A 21622-nucleotide genomic window follows, 5' to 3' on the forward strand; every position below is an offset into this window, starting at 1 on the left:
AGTAAATCAAATGGCATTGGGTCTTGTCCAGTCCAGTTTTAAATACCTCCAAGGATGGAGATTCCACATCCTCTCTAGGTAACTCGATCCAATGTTTGGCCAAGCTCATGGTGAAAAAATTTCCTTGTATCTGATCTGATTCGATTTTCCCATATTGCAACCGGTGTCCGTTGCCTCTCACCATTATCACTGTGCACCTTCAAGAAGAGTCTGGATCCATCATTTCTATAGGCTCCCTTTAGGTATTTGAAGAAATGGGCCAGTACAGGCAGGTATGTCGGTTTGGCACTTCAAAGAGACATGCTGGAATGGAACCGAATAACACTATAGAAAATCTTGGATGATTTGTTTGTTTGTTTTCCACACTGATTCCAAAGGTTCACAGAAGTACCTAAATTTCTGTACAGCCACTCCCATGAAAACCACAGAGCAAAACAAAATGGTCTATAATTTTCAGTCTGGCCTTGTGCATAGCAAGAATAACCCAATTAAAAGAGCGTAGGTGGCAGAAAGATATCCAAATGACTCTGTAATTGCTCTGGAGAAGATTTCTCTAATACAGCCACTGAAGGCCATAGACTAAAACTGCCCCTGGGGGATTCTGATCCAATATGTATATGCTGGGAGTGGGTATGGAATGGGAAGGAGACTGCTAAATCTGTGGGCCATGTTGCAGTCTGTAGGGCAGCCCAGTGGTATTCATTGACACAAGAGCTTTGAGATACACCAAAGGTTTCAATAACCCTTGTAGCAACTTGGCATCAGAAGGGACAAAAAATGGTTTACAGCCCCCACAGCACTTGTTCTGTGGACTGCAAGAGTCAGAATGCTGTATTTCAAGAACAGCCCTCTGGGAAGGGAATCCACTTCAGTTGCTTTCCGGTGGAGATGTCTCACAACAGAGACATTAAAACTTGAAATTTGTGTTATTTCAAATATAAAAAATGAAGGGGAAACATACATACAATATCCCAGTAATCTGTCACACATTCGTTACGTATCACAAAGGAGGAAAAGTGCTTACCTCCCTGGATGTCCCACTTAGAGCTTACAATGCACAAGTAGAAAATAGCACAGTGCATTAGTATTCCTTGTGGAGATCAGATTTGATGCTTCTGGCTGGAGCTGAAGTGCTCCATTGCTGCACCAATAGAGAAAGAACAATCTGGGACAAGTAAAAGAAGGAAATAAGATACTTTAACCAGGTGATCTCTTCAAAGCAACCCTATTAGAAAGATACTGGACTGTGACTCCTATTTTTAGTAAGGAATCATATTTAAAGTCTAATGTTAATCTATCCTCTTGCCCAGTTAATACCAAGCATAATTAATGCTAGATGTTTATTTAAAAAAAAACAAAAAACAAAAAACAAAACAACAACAAACTCTTTTGGTACCAAGTGATGATAGTCCCAGTCATTTAGCGTGACAGATAACCTTTGAACTTTCACTCTTAGCTATACCACAAAGTTCCATTACAAAGTGTTTGATGAGAACAAATTAAATTGAAACACCATCACTGTATTTTAGGTTTTGCTAGCCTGCTGCAACTGAACTTTGTAATGTCTGGGGACTTTTCTGCTTGGCTGCTCATTAAAATCAAAACCTTTTGCCAAAGTGCCATTTGATCATGGAAATAAACTGCTCTTTCCTTTTCAGAGCTATAGCTAAACCACTGCTTGGAATATAAAATGCTAATATGTAGTTACTAATACGGGTGATCTGAGAGTCAAGAGTAACATTGACGATTCTTATAACAACCTTTTAAGGATTTGTGAAGTCCAGATCTTTAGCTGCATCTGTTCATTATGTCTGCCAATATTTTCCGCTCTCTTTACAATTTAAATATTCTGGGAACAAGGCACATCATTAATCTTCAAGCTGTATGTACTCAGAGTATTTGCTTACATGCATATATATGCACATTTAATTTTTTTTCCTCAAACTGTCTTTCTAGTTTTCCAAATCATAAAAATTCTGTTCCTTAGTGATTCCTGTGCAACTTGTCTATCCCTTATTTCTTCCTTTTGCTCTAGCATAAGAAAAATACCCCAGATCAATGTGTTTTGATCAATAAGTTAGCTACTTTTGCTTCTGAATATATCCAGAAAGACAATTTATTTGGCAAGAATATTATTTTTTTGCAAGTTGAGTGCTTTGAGAACGTGGCTATGATTAAAGCTGTCTCTCGAGCACATCAGAAGTGTTTTTAACACAGTCCACAGATCAGAGAACAATGGTGTCTCGCTCTGAACAATGACTGTGAATTTGGGAATCAACTAAGAGTTTAGACATTATTTAACCAATAATTAGTAATTACCATTTTGTGTCCTATCAGGTGGAAATCCTTGATTGGAAGACAAAGGAACAGCTCTGCTTCCTAGATAAGGTAAAACAAAAATCTGTTTAAAATGCTAGGTGACTATTTAAAAATCACTAGCTTCTCTTAAGTAAACTTAGTGTTTATGAAAGGTATTTCATCTCCTGATAGCCTTTCTTTGGCCACTGAAGAGGCAACAATTATGCACACTTCATACTGCCTACAGAGTACTTCAGCCCTTTTCCAGAAGGAGCTTTTGGGCAAAGAGCACAACTTCAGCTTCTTCACTAAGATGGTGCCAGTTGTGCCTCACTCACTCATAAGCCATCAAACTGTCGCTGCTGTTGTAGTAACTCTTGATCACTGCTAGAGAAGCTGCCTCTGAAACAGATGCCACAAATTGTCTTCCCTTTTTCCTGTAAGAAGTACTTTGAATCATCCATACCAATCCTAGCCATCTGTAAGAAAGTTACACTGTTACATTGTTTGAGTCACATCTCTACTTGTATAGTCTTACACCTAGCAGTTGCCTTTCAAAATATGCATCTTTCTTACATATACAATAATATTTTTTGTTGCCTAGGTGGAACCAAATGCCACAATTAGGGAGATCAGATTGATGTTCCATAAATTATGTAAGTATAACTTTTGCAGCAGTTCACATCACAGCAGAATATCCAGTATATAAATAGGAGAAAATTACATAATTTGAAACATGTGATGCACGCACACATAATGCTAAGTAACCTGCACATGAATGCGATCACAGTGAGATTTCAGTATCATTTTTTTATACTATCTTGATATGCCTTTGTATTTTTTTCTGCTGCATAATTTCTCACAGATATTCATGTTGAATAAATATTCATAAAAATCTTTAACTAAATCTTATCTTGTTGTGTAAAACAAACATTATATATCATGCAATCCTGTATGGTCTTACAGATCCTCGGTGGTATCCAGCAAGGCAGTCGATAAAACTTGATCCAAGTAAGTACTTGTAAGGACTAGAGTAACAAGGCTCTGAGCAGGGGCCTGGCATAAAAGGTGTACTTTGCATGGGTATTGGCTCTTAAGAATGAATTTCCAGCTACGTTCATTAGCACTATGAAGGCTGAAGAGAATCCAGAACAAATTCAGTTTTCTGAAAGTACTGAACGGAGTTCCACCCATGTGCCTGGTGCGTGGTAATTAACTCAGGAGTCTGCACATTGTTCCGATGCACTTTCTAACTACTGAGCACTTTTGCTTTCAAGACAGGCAGCACAGAACCTAGATACTAATTTCCCTTAGCTGCAGTGAAATGATCTCCACAGTGATGCTCAGCTGGGAGTACTAAAAAAGGCTATGAGTTAGAGCTATCAATTCACATAATCCTCTGCTCTCAGGCAGGAATTACAGTTCTTTTGAGGTAAGCTAATGCAAAACACATTGCCATGGATGTAGGATTTGCTGACAAAGCTGATGCCAGCTGGCTGACTTCACTAATGCAGTTGTAGGTATTGCTACTAGAAGCCTTTTAGTACATGGCCTGGGTGCACAAAAGAAAGTCTAATTGCCAAACTGTTAATTCATCTTAGCATTCAGTATAAAATGTAGCACTGTCTTCTTTTGCTTCCATTAAGCGTAATTTTATTTAAACAGTCCCTTAAAAGCATGCTGGTGAAGATGATTAGTTCATTGTGTAGAATCTATCCATGGAAAACAGGCGTATGAGTACCTTATTTCCTTCTTCAAAGACCTACCTTGTCAGATTCCTCCATGGACTTATGTTGTGCAACTTGCCATGAGAAAATGCTGGCCTTCTGGAGATTCCCCCAAATCTAAGCATTAAAAGCTTGAGTACTAGCTCAGGTCCTGTGGAATCACCTCCTAGCTGGTTGGTTGGGAAAAAAAGGAGACAATGAAAACCTCTGTAAGAGAGCCTTCCAGTCTCAGCTTATCCCAGCTTCTGTTTGTCTGATGATGAGCAATGAGAAGAGGGGAAGAGAGAGCAGAGAGATGGAGATGCAGCTGACCAGGAGGTCAGTGAACTATGTTAAAAGGCAGTGACCCATCAGCAAATTCTGCTGTAGCAGTGATGAAGCAAGTCTACTAAACTAGGCAGGCACATAGAATTCAGAATTCTCCTAACTGTCTTGGTGTGAATAGAGGATCTAGGTTTATATGTGATTACAGGGATAATTCAAAATTAACTATAAACATTCTTAGTTTGTTTATTGAGATTCCAATAAACCCACGTCACGTCAAAGAATCTCACAGATTGGTTGAGGCACAATATAAAGCTAGTATGATACCAAAGTTGACTTGAATTTCACTGAGATGTAATTACTTCTTTCCTTCTCAGAAGGAAAGTCCCTGAGGGATGAGGAAATCCTGCAGCACCTCCCTGTTGGCACAACTGCTACCTTATACTTTAAAGATTTAGGGCCACAGATAGGATGGACTACGGTGAGCTATGCTTCAAGTCTAAGCCATTTTAATGGCTATTTTTCCATAATTAATCCTCACATCACTTTTTGTCTCTCTCCAATATTTCTGCATGATGCCTGCTGTGACAGTGGATGCAGGCAATGAATCCTCATTGCTTCAGTTCATTTAATCAGGGAAAGCAGTAATAGAATATTCTGAATGCCTAGTTCCCTGGGAGAGCAGCAGTGGAAAACTTGTTGCAGGGTAGGTTGGCTCTACTGGACTAAGGTGCAGGTTCTCAAATGGATTTAGATGTCTACTGCAAAATCACTAGGAACTAGGTGCCTAAATGCCTATGAGGATCTGGTTCACAGGGCCTGCGTAACTCTCCTGACAAAGATCAAGATTATGCTCCTACAAGTTTGTCCTGCAAACAGGCATGTGAGCAACTTCACATGTCAGTAACTGAAGTGCCTTCAGCAGGAAAATGCATGAAGGTAAAATCAGTTAGCTGTCTGCATGTGGCTGCATCCCAGGATGCTACTGGCAGGCAAATGACAGCTGATAATTTCTGCAATATTAGTAGCCATCCACAACGACCTCACATACTTACTGTCTTCGCTCAAATGCAAATCCTATCATCAGAACTCACTTGGCAGGCAACACAGCACTGCTGTTTATGCAGTGAGATGATCAGTGACCTTCCAGCTCTTCAGAAGGTCCATGATGCACATATTATACTACTTCTAATGAAACAGCACAGCACCAGGGGAAAAGTACCCCATAATTTAAAGGCACATTTACCATTTCTTAGCTATGAGACATTAATAAAGTCTTGTGTTAATGACAAATAGCGAAGACAACATTCCTAGGAGGTAAAAAAAAAAAAAAAAGTCAAATGTACTGCAAGACTGAATCTTCACATCATTACTTTGGCTGCTGATGACTCAGGCAGCTATTACGCGATCAAAAAACCAGTAAAAGACAGGCAAAACTTCTAATGGCAATGTAGACTCCAAGACACACATGCATTAATATATATCAAAATATCACAGTGCAGAGTAACACCAGACTTCTGCCATTCCATAATCTTTCCTTTACATTCTGCTCTCCCTGCCCTTCAAGCTACTTCATTCAAATGTAAGCCAAGAAATACTTCAGTCTTGTGAAATAAAAAAGACAAACTTCTCATCTACAATCAAATCCGATCTTCGCAAGAGAAAATGCTGAGTGCTACAGAAGTCGATAACACAACTTTTCTGAGTGCCAAAATAACTCTAAATACATTAGAAAACAGTGGTTGGATTTTTATTTTTTTCACAGAAGTACAACCCATTTCCCTTCTTCCTCCATAAATGGGGTATGGGCCTACCTTCCTCACTTACAGAAGTGTGGAAAATTCAACTGATAATGTTTGGTCCAAAGTTAACTTAAATTTAAATTGATGTTCCTAAGAAATACACACCTATCTGAAATGAAATCAAGTTAGATAATAGCTTCTTTCGTTCCCCCTCTTTTTTTTTTTTTTTTTTCTGTTTTTCTTCTTTGTCTTCAAATTAAAGATTTTTTGAACATAGAATGAATTGATTTTTTCCTGGGGCATCTGCTGTGCTGTTCATACAGATGGCATCACCTGTGAACACTTACAAGCTGTGTTTCCAGTTTAAACAAAATTCATTCATTAGAAACAAAGCTCCTCTTTTTCAGGATAAATTCTTCACCAAATTTCATTTTAACCTAAAATAAAGCAACAGTTTTTGAGGGCAAGAGGAGGGTGAGCACTGCGTAAATGTAACGTGCATGCATATTTACCATGATCTCTGGGCTGCCATGGTTATCTTTTCATACCCATCCTGTGTCAGCTGCACTGGCAATGGCTGTTTGTATGCAACGGAGGCAAATGCATGGCAAAACATTTACGTGCATGTCTACCACTTTCATAGCCCAAGCCCAAACTTGCTATTCCCTCCCTGCCTCTCTAAATGCCATCCTGGGTCAGTGGAGGTGTTTATCCCACTGCATTAGTTATCACTAAGAAACCAAAGCAAAACCACCATCTAATTCAGCTGTCTAATTATTTTCTCTCTTTTTGCAGGTATTTTTGATAGAATATACAGGTCCATTGTTCATCTATTTTCTGTTTTATTTCCGCATGCCTTTTGTCTATGGACTGGATGAGAGGTTTACATCAAGCCCGCATCCAGTAGTTAAGTAAGTCCGTTTGCAGGCTTGAGCAGTATTTCTTGTTAGCATTGTAGTCTTATTCCAAATGTCTTGCCACACTTGTTTTTTTAAGCACTCTTAAATGCTTTTGTCTTGCTGTTTCTAGCTTGGCATGTATCTGCCATTCTTTCCACTACATCAAAAGGTTGATTGAAACAGTATTTGTTCATCGGTTCTCCCATGGGACTATGCCACTGAGGAATATTGTGAAGGTAAATTGTGTCAGAATCTATCCATAGCCCCCCTTACAAATGCAACCTAGCCAACCTATGCTCTGCCTCTGCAGCACAGACTTTTTTGGTGTGGCTTTTGCAGTAATGCACAGCAAATCTCACCCATAAATCTGTAGTTTTTTCAAAAGACTTTTTAACATTGATTGCTATTGTATAACCCACATGTTGTCATACTGTTATTCATGTTATAGTATGCTCATCGCTCTTTTAGAATTTTAAACCTTCAGCATATGCTTCCTTTTCACTCAGCTAGCTCCTTGGGCTTGAAGGTTTTAGTAACAAGGGTAACTTTTAAGGTAGCACAGGCAGGCACAATATTGGGAGGGCTGTTTTGTTTTTTTTTTAAATCTACTTTTTGTAAGAGTCATTTTACATCTTTTTTGCCCCTAACACCCTCTTCACTGTTAAGCAACTGTTAATTTACCTTTGATCCAGCGCAAAGCAGCTTGGTTGTTCTGCGTTTTCTTCTCTTGCAGGAGCACTCCCTAATGTTAGCAGTGCTGCTGTGGCATAGGGCAGCTGTTGAGACGCAGACCCCCTGTTTCCGAGACGTCTGCAAAGTAGTAGAGTGGACTGCATGGTTATGCATGGGCAGTAGTTATGGTACAAATGTTTGCAACAGAGTACGCACTGGTATTCAAAAATATGCTTTATACTCAGGAAGACAGGAAATTATCATCTACAACTGGAAAAGCATATAGTATAGTATAGTATGGTATAGTATAGTATAGTATAGTATCAGCATTTGGATATTTAACATTTGGTATTTAGACAGGCCCTTGGAATTTGTATGATGGCAGCGATACTCCCAGCAGCTGAAGCTCTACCTTGTGGCTACCTCCTTACAGCTGCGCAGCGGCTCTGGTAGTTCTGGGGATAGTTTCATGCTTTCTAAATGGAAGGAGGGTCTGTAGTTGAGCAGTGGCCCTCAGAAAGAATCCTCCCTAGCAATTTACTGTGTTTCCCCCAGCGGAATAGTGCGGGGGTGGGGGTGGTGTGTGTTAAAAGGCTAGCAGATGACTTACTTAAAGACTTGTTCTTGACACAATAGTAGTTAATGCAGGCTAAACAGCAGATAAATGGGCAACTTTACCTTGAAAAAGAATCTGTACAGTGTGATAAATCTTCATTTTCTCACTGCCATCTCTGACAACTACTTGTTCCTTTCAGACCATACAAACTGTTGTTGCTAAAATTGACATTTGTACCAGTCATTCTGATCACTTCTACTTTTCCACCTTCTCAGGTTGGTGGTACTTGCTTTCATCTGTAAAGTTGCTCACGGTTCTTCTACTTGCTTAGCAGTGCTTGGGTTTGATTTGCTTTTGTAATTTCGTTGACTTTGGTGGTGTTACTCCAAAATTGTGCCAGTGAGAAAAATATCACATCCTCTTCCCTTTTTTCTCTCACAACCAGATGGTAGACAAAGCTTCTTACTTTAAGTGTTTGATCACACATAGCAGATATAGATAGCTTATTTCCTAAGTGCAATGGAAAGCTACCTTTAACAAGACATACTTCAATCGCAATAAGCAGAGATCTGAGACAGGAATTGATGAGATTTGTGATTTTCATCCTTTGTTTACCAAATGGAAATAGGAACAAATGATGCAGTAAAATGCTGCAGGGGTTCACCAAAAGCAGTTCATGCTATATACTAACATAATATAATTCTTTCTAAGATACGTGATTTTTCGAAGCAATGGAAAGGTAGAATACCTGATTTATCTGGACTTAGTAAACAACTGACTCAGGGTGAATAAGATAGGGATTAATACAAAAATTGTGTGGTGATAAACTAACTACAGGAAAGATGATTATGGTTGTACCAGAAAAGGATCTGTCAGACCTTTAATAACAGGGAGGTACCAGTGGAATTCCTCAAAGATTACTCTTATGACTGGTCTTACCGAACTTTTTCATGGGTAGAAGGAAGGGATATTGTTGCTTTCTATGAAAACATCTATAAAAACACTAGACCTAAAGAAATACCATTTAATCCAGAAGACAATGTAATGAGACAAACAGAAGGGTACATGCTGGTCATGAATAAACATAGGCAGGGTATTAAGAAATACTTTTAATCATCATAGGGATCATCAATTGAAGTAGAGAAGACAAAAATCCTAACCATAACTTTGTAAACTTAGGAATAATTTATTTATGGGATCCCTGCAATATCTGAACTTGATCCACAAAATCTTTTTATAAGAGATTGTTGTAAAGCTTTATCATTCACCTGGAATATGAAAGATTCACAGAAACAATTTCTTTCTTTCAAGTGAGTTTATGAAGTCTGCATGTACTCTGCTGTTCCTGTCTGAATCTCCCTGGAGGCTTTTGTATGAGCAATAAGGCTTCTAGTGGCAGCTGGACGTTTGTAGTGTTACTGCTCAGGACCTTAGCAGCGGCAGACTCTACTCATCTTAAAGCTCCTTTTCTTATAACTGAGGAATACTCTCACAGTAAATCATGTTCTTTGGATGAATAGTACTTGTTCAGTTTAATTACAGCATGTATTGTTGGGAGCTGAGCCATGATAATTTATTTATTTAATTTTACTTTACTGAAATCCACTGGCACATGATCCATCCTGTGCCAAGCCCCAAAGTTAGGGAAAGGTTTTTCATAAGATGCCATTCCAAGATTACAAGAAACTGTTTCCACCTAAGTTTGTACAGCAGTTAGTACATTATAGGTGATGGTGGAAGAAGCTAGTGTTAGGGAGGAAGCAGTAATTTATGGATAGGACACTAACTAGATGATTGTTCCTCACAGGAGTCATTCTTCTGGCTTTGCTGCTTTTCTTGGGGAAAAGGACAGTTGTCACGGGGAAGTTACTTAATCTCTCTGCCCTTTTGTCCCACCTGATCTGTAATTATTGGTTAATAATTTGCTCTTTCTCCTCAGTTATCTATTAATATATAATCTCAGAGCAAGGACATACTATGTGCTTGTATACAGCATACTCAATAGGGTGTCCATTTTGTCTGAGGTCTCTGGGCACTTCAGTGGTTCAATTAACTCTGAAAAGAAAGCGGAAATATGACAGAATGTTTGATGCAACTGCTTGCAGCAGATGGGGGGCTTACCCCTCACCAGCATTTTCAGAAAAATGCACCATCAGACACTGCAGTCAGCTAGTGTGGGTTGCAGATGCTGAGGTAATCACTTTTGGGGGTATTATTGCTAGAAATGCAGTTCTGGTATATATAGGGGAAAAAGGCTGCAAAATTCAAAGCAAAAAAAAAAAGAGTTTAACCAGTCAGAGCAGGAAAGAACGCAGCCTTGGATAAGAATTTTAGCTGTGTGAGCAGGAAAGGAAAGCTGTGAAGGAGAAAGCAGAAAGACCTAGAAATGTCCAAGGTACACGAACCTAGTGGAAGGCCAAGAAAAAAGCATCACCAGAAAGAGTAAGAGGATCAGTGTTTTACTCAAGAGTGAAAATAAGAGGGAAGAAAAGATAAGGGGAAGGAAAAGAACAGAAGAAGTGGTGAAAGGAAGATAAAGAACTCAGTTTTGGTCTTGCTGAAGTCCAGGTGATAATGCCCTAAAACATTAAAAACTGAGGCACTAGGTTTGATAAAGGAAGAAATCTCAACTGATAAGAGGCAAGTTTATGAGTTGTCGACAAGGGTTAAAGTCTGTTTTGCAAGAGAATGGCACTTAGGTGTGAGAGCATAGAGGAAGAGGAGGAATGGACCAAGAAAGGGCCCCTCTCCTACCTACAGATATATAAGGAGGGAGAAGATAACCTGTCACCAAGATACTGAAGCAGCAATGAGTGTCAGAAGAAAAACCACAGGAGGCAGGGCCAGGAAAACCAAACAAGAGGCAGAGATTGTCATTCTAAGTGGTTTTTTCATGGATGAAGCCTGTAAACAAGCTTTGAGATTGGTCAGGACTGAGTCAGTACAGACATTAGTGACGGCCGTGTTATCAGAGTTTAGAGAATGGAAGCTGGATCACAGAAAGCCAAGGACAGCAGCAGAAGGGACAAACTAAAGATATCACAGCACAAGGGCAGAGGAAAGCATCAGACACGGTGACTTTAGGTAGGAAAAGTTACAGCATGGGAAAGAAAGAAAAACCATGGGGTGAAGGAGAAGAGGAAGGGCAAGAGATGGGCAATGCAAAGTAATAAGCAGGGAAGAGAGCACAGTGCCTAAATCTGGTTTTACAAAGTCTCAGGGGTTAGCAAAACAAGCCTCTAACATTCAGTCTGTGTGGCACCTCATCTTTGGCCAAATGGCTTGCCAGACAAGATAAATATGTTTTCAATAGTATGATCATACTTTCTAAAACTGTTTATAAACTTAAAAGCTCCAAGACAGTTGAGAGGAAATCTTACTCTCCGAGCACTACGTCCTTCCTGTTATTTCCTGTTGTCTGCTCCCACCTTACCACACTTAGTATAGTCATTTTTTGTTGTATTATCAATCAGCAACTTGAAGGATCAGCCCAATTCGTTATTATCAGTGGTCCTTGCAGTGAATACCAGCCTAGAGGATTGTACTAAAACAAAGAAAAATTCCCTGTTTTTCAGAACTGCTTGTATTACTGGGGATTTGCAGCTTGGCTTGCTTATTACATCAATCATCCTCTTTACACTCCTCCTTGTAAGTAGCAAAACAACCTCCAATATGATTTAAGTACTTAAGTGTTTGTATATTAGTACTAATCACATGTAAACTTCTTTTTTAATAGCTTATGGGAAAAAACAGATAAATTTTGCTGTGATCATGTTTCTGGTAGGTTTGTTGTTCTTTTTATAAAATGCTAAAACATATTGCTTTATTTCTTATGTTGTATAAGTGGAGGAGTGAGTAGGATAGGTAGATACTTTTAAAACTTGAATGCTTGGGACATACTACTAAAGCTGACCACTTGCATGTAGAACAGATCAATCTGCCAGTTTTTAATGGGATCTTGTACACAAGGGAAGATTTTGATTCTGTATCCATTCCAAGACTGGGATATTTATCTGCTGGGATGATCTCTCATAATCTTTAAAAGAATCCTGGAACTACCGTTTTGTGACACTGTGTTTAAAAGCCAGTGAGTTTGTTTTGTGAACTGTTTATTGAGTGTTAAGAATCACAACAGATCATAAAACTCAGAAAACCGGCTAACTAAGAAAGTATGCTGCTGATAATTTCCAGAGATAGAGGTTCGTTTTGCTGGGCTTCAGAAATTTTTTACAGCTTTCCTTATGAAGCAAAATGCTTAAGTCCCTGTCTGTTCATTCTCACAGTTCCTAGGAACATTTCATACATGTAGAAGCAATGTTAGTGTAGCCAACAAAGATGTACCCAGTTCTCCTATGTATGCGTAACTTGTTCAGAACATCAGCTGTTCACTTGCTTTGAGAAACTAATCATCAGTGACTGCAGGATCTCAAAGCAGCTTCCCAGTATGAAAATTCACTGAGTTCATAATCTATTCCCATTTTATAGAGAGACTACATAACTGAAAGCACAGAGCTGGGCATAAAACTCAGGAGCTCTGACCACCAGTCATTTGCTTTAACAGTTATGCTTTGCAGACACTGGAGATGATTGTCCATAATCATATAAATGGGTCATTTCAGTACACTTTCTGCGTAATTCATTGGGGAAGCATTATTTAAAACCAGTGGAGGAAGCTGGGTCAATTATATTTCATGATTCATATCAATTATACTCTAGAGAAGAAAACTTACTTAGAGTCCAACCGTATCTTCCTTGGGATTTTAATAACTTTTGAGAAACCAAAACTATTCAAATCAATTTTTGGGTGTTTTTAAAGACATAAGAATAACCAAAAGATAAAGCAAGTATCCCTGGATTTACTTTTATCCCCTTTGGTTTATTGCCTTTAGAGCTCATGGGAATTATAGAAGTAATAAATTTGATCTTTTGGACACTGAATCCACATTTGCTGGTGAATATCATAAATATATAACAGTATAATATGGACTCAGGTTTCAACAAAGACATTCTATCCTCCTGTCAGACAGCAATCTTGGTTAAGGATATTTATTGTTTATAATAGATACTTTTCCTTTTTTTTTTTTTTTTTTTTTAAGTACCCCAGGAAGTAATAAAAGGAAGAAGAGTAAATAGAAGAGAAGCACGTTTTTAATTCTGTCATACTTTTTCTTGCAGCTGTGTGAAGCTGGAAATTTTTCCATTCATGTCGCACTCAGTGACCTCCGGAGAAATGGTAAAAATTGCACTATCATTTTTCACTTTTGCGCAGCCATTCAGTACTTCTACAGTTACTCTGCCTCATGAAAGACCTGGTCCTGGAGGGCACTGATACCCACCAGCTGGCTGCTGTGGGAGCACAGGTTGCTCAGCACTGTGAAGATTGTATTCTAGGGGAGATCAGACAGCGCAAGGAATCCAACACCAGACTGTTAAACAGCACTTTTCATTTTACTGTAATTTTTATTGGTTAGGGTCAGGTTGTGTTGGGGGGAGCCGTTATATTAGTTACACTGGTAGTGCAAAAGGAAACAGCGCTCCTATAAGCTATGCTTTGGTGAGCAAGGGAAAGTAACTTCACTGGCTTCTACAGGGAGCACAAGATCTCTGTGCAGGCCAGGGTTCCTTGAGCACGAGCCAAACATCTTACAGTTATCAACTATGACTGCTAAAATCCCGTTCTGTGACAATCGGACAAAACCTTTAACTTCTAAATCTAAAACTTGAGGTACCTCTTTTTACAGGAGTGACTGTGATCAAAGGCATACGTAGATGACTTTCTAATGAGCCAGAACATTTCCTCGCGGTTATCCTATTCCTTCTTGTGGGTCCAGAGGACATTCTGTTTTCCCACATCCTGCTTGTCCCTCTGACAGTGATGAGACGCAGGAGTAGGCAGATTTGGGTTGTCTTTATAGGAAACAATATATTTAGGAGTGTGAATATTTTGTGGTTTGTTTTCTAATCTATAGGATCCAAAATCCGTAAGATCCCATATCCAACAAAGAATCCTTTCACATGGCTGTTTTTCTTTGTATCTTGCCCTAACTATACATATGAGGTATGTATTTTCAAACAAGATTTTAAGATTTTAGTTTTGCTGAATATATTTTCATTTCTTTTGGAATGTTAAACATGGAAGAAACCTCTGAAACAGTTCAGCTCAATACATTTCCCCTCCTCCCCTAAACCCCATGAAATCAGATTGCAGACAGGAATTTGTCTGTTCTTCCTCTCCTCCCTGGAGGCAGTACTTACAGGGCCAACCTTAAACAGACCAGACCCTGGGCCTGTGCTTCAGTGTGGCTGCTAGACAAGACGAAGATACACTTGAAAGCAGTGCAAATTTTGCAGGCAGGAACAGGGAGATAGAGTGCCACTGAATGTATGTTGCAAGAAGGGGATGGTGGCATCTGGTGGATTTATAATATAAAGGAGCCCAGGAATATCACAGTACGCAGGAGGATAGTGGGCAGACGAATAGAAGATAGTGTGAGAGAAAAGAGGAAATAGGCCCAGGTCATCTTCCCCATTTTCTTACGTTATACAGTCGCCTGTGTTGGTGGTGACTGCTTTAGAAGCTTGAATTAGTTTATCGCTTCATATTCCTTAATCAAGAGCCAAACTCCTGACTCAGTTCAAAAGCAGTTAAAACCAATGCAACTCAGTGTAAAATTCACTCTTGCACAGAAGGACAGCATCAAGTTTTAACTTCAGTGGAGATTAACAGATGTTAATGAGAACAGCATTTGGCCTCAGACTGTAGAAAGTTACCATTCCCAGCATTGACGGAGGTGTGACAAATACAAATTAGACAGAGAAACAGAAAGGACGCTATATTGTAATGCTTAAAATTTTGTCCTGATAATAGCTACAGAAGCAAACACAAAGGTTTTGTTTGGGATAATAAGGCATTGTTCACCTTTTTGGCTAAAGGTTATTAACACTAGAAATTGATCTGGCTGACCTTGGCTTTTTTATTTACCTATACTAGGACAAGGTTGTTTTTGATCAATAGAGACATAAATGCAAATGCTGTCACCAGAAATATTTTAAATTTCCTTGGCCAAAACAGGTGGGGACCTGGATCAGTTTCACTATCATGACTCAGTGTGTTCCAGGTGAGTAATGTTTTGGTACTTCACCCAGAAGTGATGTCAGCAACAAGAGTGTGTTTTTAGTCTGATAATGAAATTTATCTTTTTCTCCCTTCCTTCCAGTGGGGCTGTTCACCTTGCTTTGCTTCATTCAGATGACAATCTGGGCAAAGGATAAACACTGCACCTACCTACGAGAATTCAAGGATTATCCAAGTCTTCGAATGCCAATTATTCCCTTTTTGTTGTAAGAAAAAAAGGTTCAATTTGAATATTGCACGGAACTTCAAGAAGAAAAAGCTTATAAACCTGCTACCAAATAAGTGAATTAATTTAAAGGATTTTGGTGCATGCTGAATCTCCACTGCTGAGGGAAATTGTAGGCACTTGAAAGCTACACTTCCTTACATTCAAGAATTCTCAACTCAGAAGCACCTTCAAAACATAAGGCTTCATTGCACAGCTGGTAGTCAAAAGCCCCTACAGTTCACTGTAACCTGATTGACTTAGATTTTCCTGTACTAGTCTATTTAGATTGATGGATCAGAGATACTGAGAAGTCTGTGCTGAAAAGCAGCTCCAAATTTAGCAGTGGCATTCTGCAAGACATAAGTAGATTGGAACGAGGACATACCAGCTAACTACTAGAGAGCTCAGCTCAGCCAGCACGGCCAGCTGGCCTGAAGACAGTTGCATGATCTGCCTTCTTTGACTTGAAGAAGAGAGTGTGCTGCCTGGAGGCAGGTGCTTTGTAACAAATAACATTACCAAAGAATATGAACGGTTCCTGGAATAAAGAAATAGGCAATATCTCAAATATCTGATTTGGGTCTAACCCCTAATTTGCCGAAAGAATCTGAAGAAGTATTTGTGGATGTAACATCCTGTGTTGTTGGGTTTTTTTGTTTGTTTGTTCGTTTTCAGTCGTCTTCGTTAGTAAACTGCATACTAGTAAATAAGGTTCAGAAGATCTGATCTATGCTACATCTGTGATATTTGGCCTGTTTTCATATAACAAGTAAGTCCTTATGATTCTAAAGGACCTTTTACCTAGCATTTTATGTCAGCATTCTCTGAATAATTTTTAATACACTTTGTAAATACATGAAGTGACTGTTAGTCCTCAGAATGCTAGCTCCCTTCCTATTTTCAGAGCCAGGGAGAAAAATCAGCTATGTTTTGGACTTCCTGTGTTTTCTTTTTCACAAGATGTTCAGTGGGACTTAGTTGGGTTTTGTGCAAATCTAGTAAAAAAAAGACTGTTGCAATCTATCTGAATGACGTTTTAAAGAAGCTGCTTTAGAATATGAAGAGAATGCGTAGATACTGTTTTGTTTCATGATTAATTTATTTATCTATAATGGATGTATAGAAAGATTTTTGCAACTATTTGTAAGGGTGAAATATGCAATAAATTCTAGACTATATTTTTAAATCAGTTGAAATAATTATGGCAAAAGAAGATGAGTACATCTGGTTGCTGAAGTTTCGTAATATTTTGTACAGTAAAAAGCAAGAATGTCCTTATATATTAAAAAAAAATCTACATCAATTGAAGAAAACACCTAACAAAGCAAAAATACATGACCCAAATTTTATTTCTGTATAACATATCTTAGAGAAGATTTCTTAGAAATGGTTAGATCTGGTAGATAACTGTATTGCTAATACATCATCATGAATTTGTTTCCAGTATTGTTATTTTCCACTAGTTTAACTGTGAACCAGAGAAAAGAGCTGAACGTCAAATGATTTCCCACTGAGTGCAGTGTAGAGTACAAGCAGGTTGAAATTTTCCTTCTGAGCACAGAGAAAGTACATACCCTATTCACACTTTACACCCACTTACGGTCCAGTCACCGGAAAGAAGAAAAATTTGATCTTGTTTAGTAACAAACATATCTTTCCAGGCCTCCATGAGAAAACAAAACTTTTGGCAGATTTGGACATACTCTCTTTCCTTTTAATCTCCATTTTGACATTCTGTTTCTATTTGAGAAACTTGAGGATGAGTATGAGATCATTTTCATTAAGATTTTTTTTTTTTTTAAAGCAGACTTCTTGCCTAGGCCTGAGATCTGAATTAATTCTTCCCATTCTTGCTGAGACAACCGTCTGTTTTCACTGGCAGCCTGGTGAGACAGTGAAGCAGTCTCCCAGCACTAGCGCCATGAGCCAGCACTGATGTTCTGACCTTGGTAGTCCTGTGCACTTGGGATGGCAGGAATCCGCTTCTAAGCTCAGCAATGCTCTCTGCCTTGGGACCTGTCTGCTGACTGGTAGCAGTTGACTTAAGAGTTAAACAAGAAAGACCTACCAGCCTGAAAGGATCAGACAGAGAAACTGTCTTTCATGCTTTTTACATGTCAACAAGGAGGAATGAGACTTCTCTTCTTGTATCTTATAATGAACTTTGTGTTAGAGGAAGATTTTGTTCTATAGCAAGGACCTGCCTTTCCTTTGACACTTTCAGCATGTATTGTTCCTGGTAGAGCAGTAGAAGTTGGCTGTTGCTAGGGCTGTTGCTGTTGTGAGCACAGTGCTCAGAAAGGTGCAAAAAAATCAGTATAACACTGAGTGTGGGAACCTTCGTTTTACCCTTGTACTGCTCTGGTATGGCACATCTTTGCACTGTGAACACTCTAAGTGCTAGTGACTGTAGGAATAGTCTATGCAACTGCCTGCTGATGCAAAGCAGGGGACACTTTTGCTTCTCGGCTGGCTCCAGCTGCACGGGGATGCAAAGGAATTTCCTCATCCTCCATCTGCTGTTTAGCAAAGTTCACAAAAACCTGTGTGAGGAAAGCAGAAAATGTCACCATCTCATCAACTGAGATGAGTTAGTGGAATGTCTCTGTAAATTTGCATCCTCTTGGCCTCTCTGCAGGGAAGAGACAGAAAGGGGAATCCATAGACATGAACTGAACTGAGACACTGCATATCAGCAGGGATCATTAATTCCTTCTTTATTTTGAAAAACTTCCTTGCAACTTCCTTCCTTTGGATGCACTTACTTGCAACTAAAATCCTATTTTTTCTTAAGCAGGCGATGGGTTCAGCAAGGTTTGCATGGCTTGCACAATGTAAGTGACTTTGGTTGTGATGGGAAAGAGGAGGCAGAATATTTTAGCAGGAAGCTGTAAGGCAGCCAGGAATGTCTCTCTAGCATTCCCATCAAAGACAGCTTTGCATATGTGGACCCTCGCTACTTTGGAAAGCAGGCAGATGGGGCTCATACCCTCTAGCAAGTGGGTGTTGCCAACAGTCCTAGTGGACTTTCCAGGTTTTGTGTGTCTAATTGCTCCTGTGTATCACAGTATCGCTGACACAACACAGTCCAAATCTCTTATTTAAAATAAAACATTATTCTCAGCTCAGCAAGCCTCATTCTGAATAGCTGACCTTGCTCACACTGCTGCTCTTGAAGGAATGAGTTGTTTGAATTCTGTCATCTGGGAAAGACATCTTACCAGCTTTCAAATGGCACCTATTTACACAGGGAATTAGTTACAACTGATTTCATATCAGATCCACCCTGCTTGATGAGGGGTCTGGGAATTTTGCCTGAGAAAGAGGTGTGAGATAATTCTCTACCCTGAACAGTTTGGTCCTTCAGTTGTTTGGATACATCCCCATTGCATTACCTAATTCTCGCTATGGCTTTCTCATGGATGCTTTATTTTTTACTTACCTGATCTAAAGTTGTTTGAGACACAGAATATTCTTCAATATGCAAGTTTTCCTTATTGGAGAGTATTAACCGAAAAATCTTAGCCAGAGAGGAGGAGCAAATCTGATACTGCAGCATGTTGTAGTGTTTCTCCCTCTGTAAACTCCCTGGGAAGTTCATACGTATGAATTGCTCAGCAGGAGTAGGATCTGGAGGCAGCCCAGACTTTGGAGCTTTGATTTTCAGAGTGACAATGTAACCATCTCCAAACCTGGGAAGCACATGTGGATTTGGGAATTGGATGAAGAGATGGTTTCATTATTCAGGAAGGAAATTCATTTTCAGCAGCTATGAAAACAGTAACAATATCTGAAAGATAATGCATAAGATCTAGCTTTGCAGGAAGCTCTGTATTTGCCCTGCAGAAGTGGTGTGTAGCATAACAGAGTTGAAATGAGGTCTGCTCAAATTGTCTAGGATACCAGAGTGGCACCCAGAAATGGGTCTGTTTAAACAACAGCTCTTAAGATTAGATTGCTGTATTAAGTACAGTACGTCACATACACTAAGTTTTCACATTAAAAAACACCATAAAAGTATTCTACTTACTTGTATTTTAGCTGCTGAATTGTGCCCAGGCATTTGAAGGTACCTTTTACCATGATGGCTAAACGAGTACAGAGGGCTTCACATTCTTCCATACTTTCAAAACAGAGAACAGATATTTGAGATAAAAGCCAGCAGATGAACTTCTGCTACTCTGGGATTCTGAATTCTAACTCTTTTTACCTGTGTGAGGTTAGAACCACAGCTCGCCCATCTCTGAGCACGCTGACAATGGAGTCCCACAGGAGGCGCCGGGACTGAGGGTCCATTCCGGTAGTCGGTTCATCCTGTAAGGGAAACGTTAAGACAATCAGGGTCAGAGAAGCAGATAAGAAAATCTATTTAGAATCAAGTCATTGTGTGTTTGGGCTTTAGCATATAGCTGCTTTGCTTCTGAAATCTGTGCCTTGAGAAAGCACATGCACCTTGAGAAGCATATGAGTGAATGGGTACTAATGTACTTCTTGGCACAAAACAGTAATGAAACAAGTACAAGCAACTGCAGGTAAGAATATAACGCTGTCTGTGTAGGGCACAGCTACAGGGAAGGGAATGCAGTGACCATTACGACAAAGGCAGTCCCCAGTCTAGTATCTTAGATATCAAAAATGTAAGCATTTGTGATATCCCATTATAACAACATTTAGGACCCAAAACAGAAATAAATGGAAAGAGGCTCATGCAGTAGCAGTTACATCAAATTTTGTCAAGTTTGGCTCACGTATTTTGATGGACATTAGAGATGTAGGTCAATATACTGGAGAAACAAAAGAATCTTATATCTATATACTAGCTCTAAGACAGAGATGGACACTTTGAATAAAATCTACCTTTTCTGGGGCAACAACTCTTGTAAGAGGAAAGTGAGTTCTCCCCAGGTAACCTTCTTTCTTACATAAATCTATAGGACATTTCTCAACCCAAGAAGCTAGTGAAGTCACCCTGATTTACACCAGCTAAGGATCTGGTCCTGCATAAATCAGTTAACCCAGTTAGTAACAAAAAAATTTTTAAAAATCTTGGAGAAAAAAGATTTCATTCAACATTTTGTCTTAAGAAACTATGAGAAAACATTTTATCTGGCTGTTTACTACATACAGGCAGAATACATGTAAAGCCGTATTAAATGGCACAAGGAACCATGCTATTAAAATGTTACTAAAATGTTTCTTTGTAGCCTACAAATTAAGGTGGTACAGTATAATCTAAATAAAGTATTTTTGTAGTAACTGCATTAGAATTTCCCTTGAGATATGCAATTATCTGATAACTTATGTTATTTGATGAGAACCACATTTCAGCATTTGTGTAGTTTAGTCTAAATTTGTATAATTTATTCCAAAGATATTAAAAGGCTGCAAAAGGGTAGCTATCTTCCTCTGTTCTGCTGGATAAAGCAGCAAGGTATATGTCGTAAGATCATCTTTTACATGAGCGGTTATAGTCTGACAAGAAAAGGCAGATTGAAACCAAACATGGATTTAAATTTACATTTCTCTGGATTATACTTGATCTTAGACCATTCTTTGTTGAAGACCTTTCTTTCATAATCACTTTCATTCATAATCACTTGGGGTCCATTGAAAACATATTTATGCGTCCCAGTCTATCCCTGAAATTAAAGAACTCAAAATTACATGGAAGTAGATGTAAGTTGAGGGCAGAAAGGAGCTTGCAAGGACTGTCACAGACGTTCCTATAACTCTTTAGCATGTGGTTTTATGAGATGTTATATTGAACTATCACAGAGCTATGTTACCATGACACTTACTAGCAAGACGAGCGGTGGGCAGCCTATTAGTGCAATGGCAGTGGAGAGCTTGCGCTTGTTGCCACCACTGTAGGTACCAGCCAGGTGGTCTGCATACATAGGAAGTCCCAGCTTCTGGATGCCCCATTCAGCAACCTATGAGAAAGACTACCTTTTTTACATAGCAGCTAATGCAAAACAGACGGGATTGCTGATACATCCCTCTTCTGGCAGAGACACGGCAATACCCTAGGTTTTAGCACATTCATTTTAGAACTGGAGCAGGGGAGTCCAAAAAGTTTATGATGATGAGGGGAATTCTAACACTTGAGGGAAAGCCATAA

General features: G+C 39.1%; 2 protein-coding genes across 2 annotated transcripts in view; one reads left to right on the top strand and one right to left on the bottom strand.

Annotated features, from left to right (window-relative positions):
• Positions 1 to 254: 254 nt before the first annotated feature.
• Positions 255 to 15503, top strand: LOC309591767 (very-long-chain enoyl-CoA reductase-like; the record flags this gene model as incomplete). Its single annotated transcript, XM_082314521.1, has 13 exons — positions 255 to 272; positions 2338 to 2388; positions 2903 to 2954; positions 3265 to 3309; positions 4667 to 4770; positions 6827 to 6942; positions 7061 to 7166; positions 11734 to 11806; positions 11895 to 11938; positions 13334 to 13391; positions 14128 to 14216; positions 15231 to 15276; positions 15376 to 15503. The coding sequence occupies 13 exons, from the start codon at positions 255 to 257 to the stop codon at positions 15501 to 15503; spliced, it is 930 nt and encodes a 309-aa protein (XP_082170647.1).
• Positions 15504 to 17921: 2418 nt separating this feature from the next.
• The window catches only part of ABCA4 (ATP binding cassette subfamily A member 4), a gene marked incomplete at both ends in the record, with an annotated part of 75229 nt that continues 71528 nt past the window's right edge, over positions 17922 to 21622 (bottom strand). Inside the window, 5 exons of the mRNA XM_082314688.1 lie at positions 17922 to 18044; positions 18944 to 19193; positions 19532 to 19624; positions 19712 to 19815; positions 21300 to 21434. Of these exons, the coding sequence (XP_082170814.1) occupies positions 17922 to 18044; positions 18944 to 19193; positions 19532 to 19624; positions 19712 to 19815; positions 21300 to 21434 (705 nt within the window). The remainder of the gene's footprint in view (positions 18045 to 18943; positions 19194 to 19531; positions 19625 to 19711; positions 19816 to 21299; positions 21435 to 21622) is intronic.

The sequence above is a fragment of the Platalea leucorodia genome (assembly GCF_965183815.1).
Source record: "Platalea leucorodia genome assembly, chromosome: 5".
NCBI lineage: Eukaryota > Metazoa > Chordata > Aves > Pelecaniformes > Threskiornithidae > Platalea > Platalea leucorodia.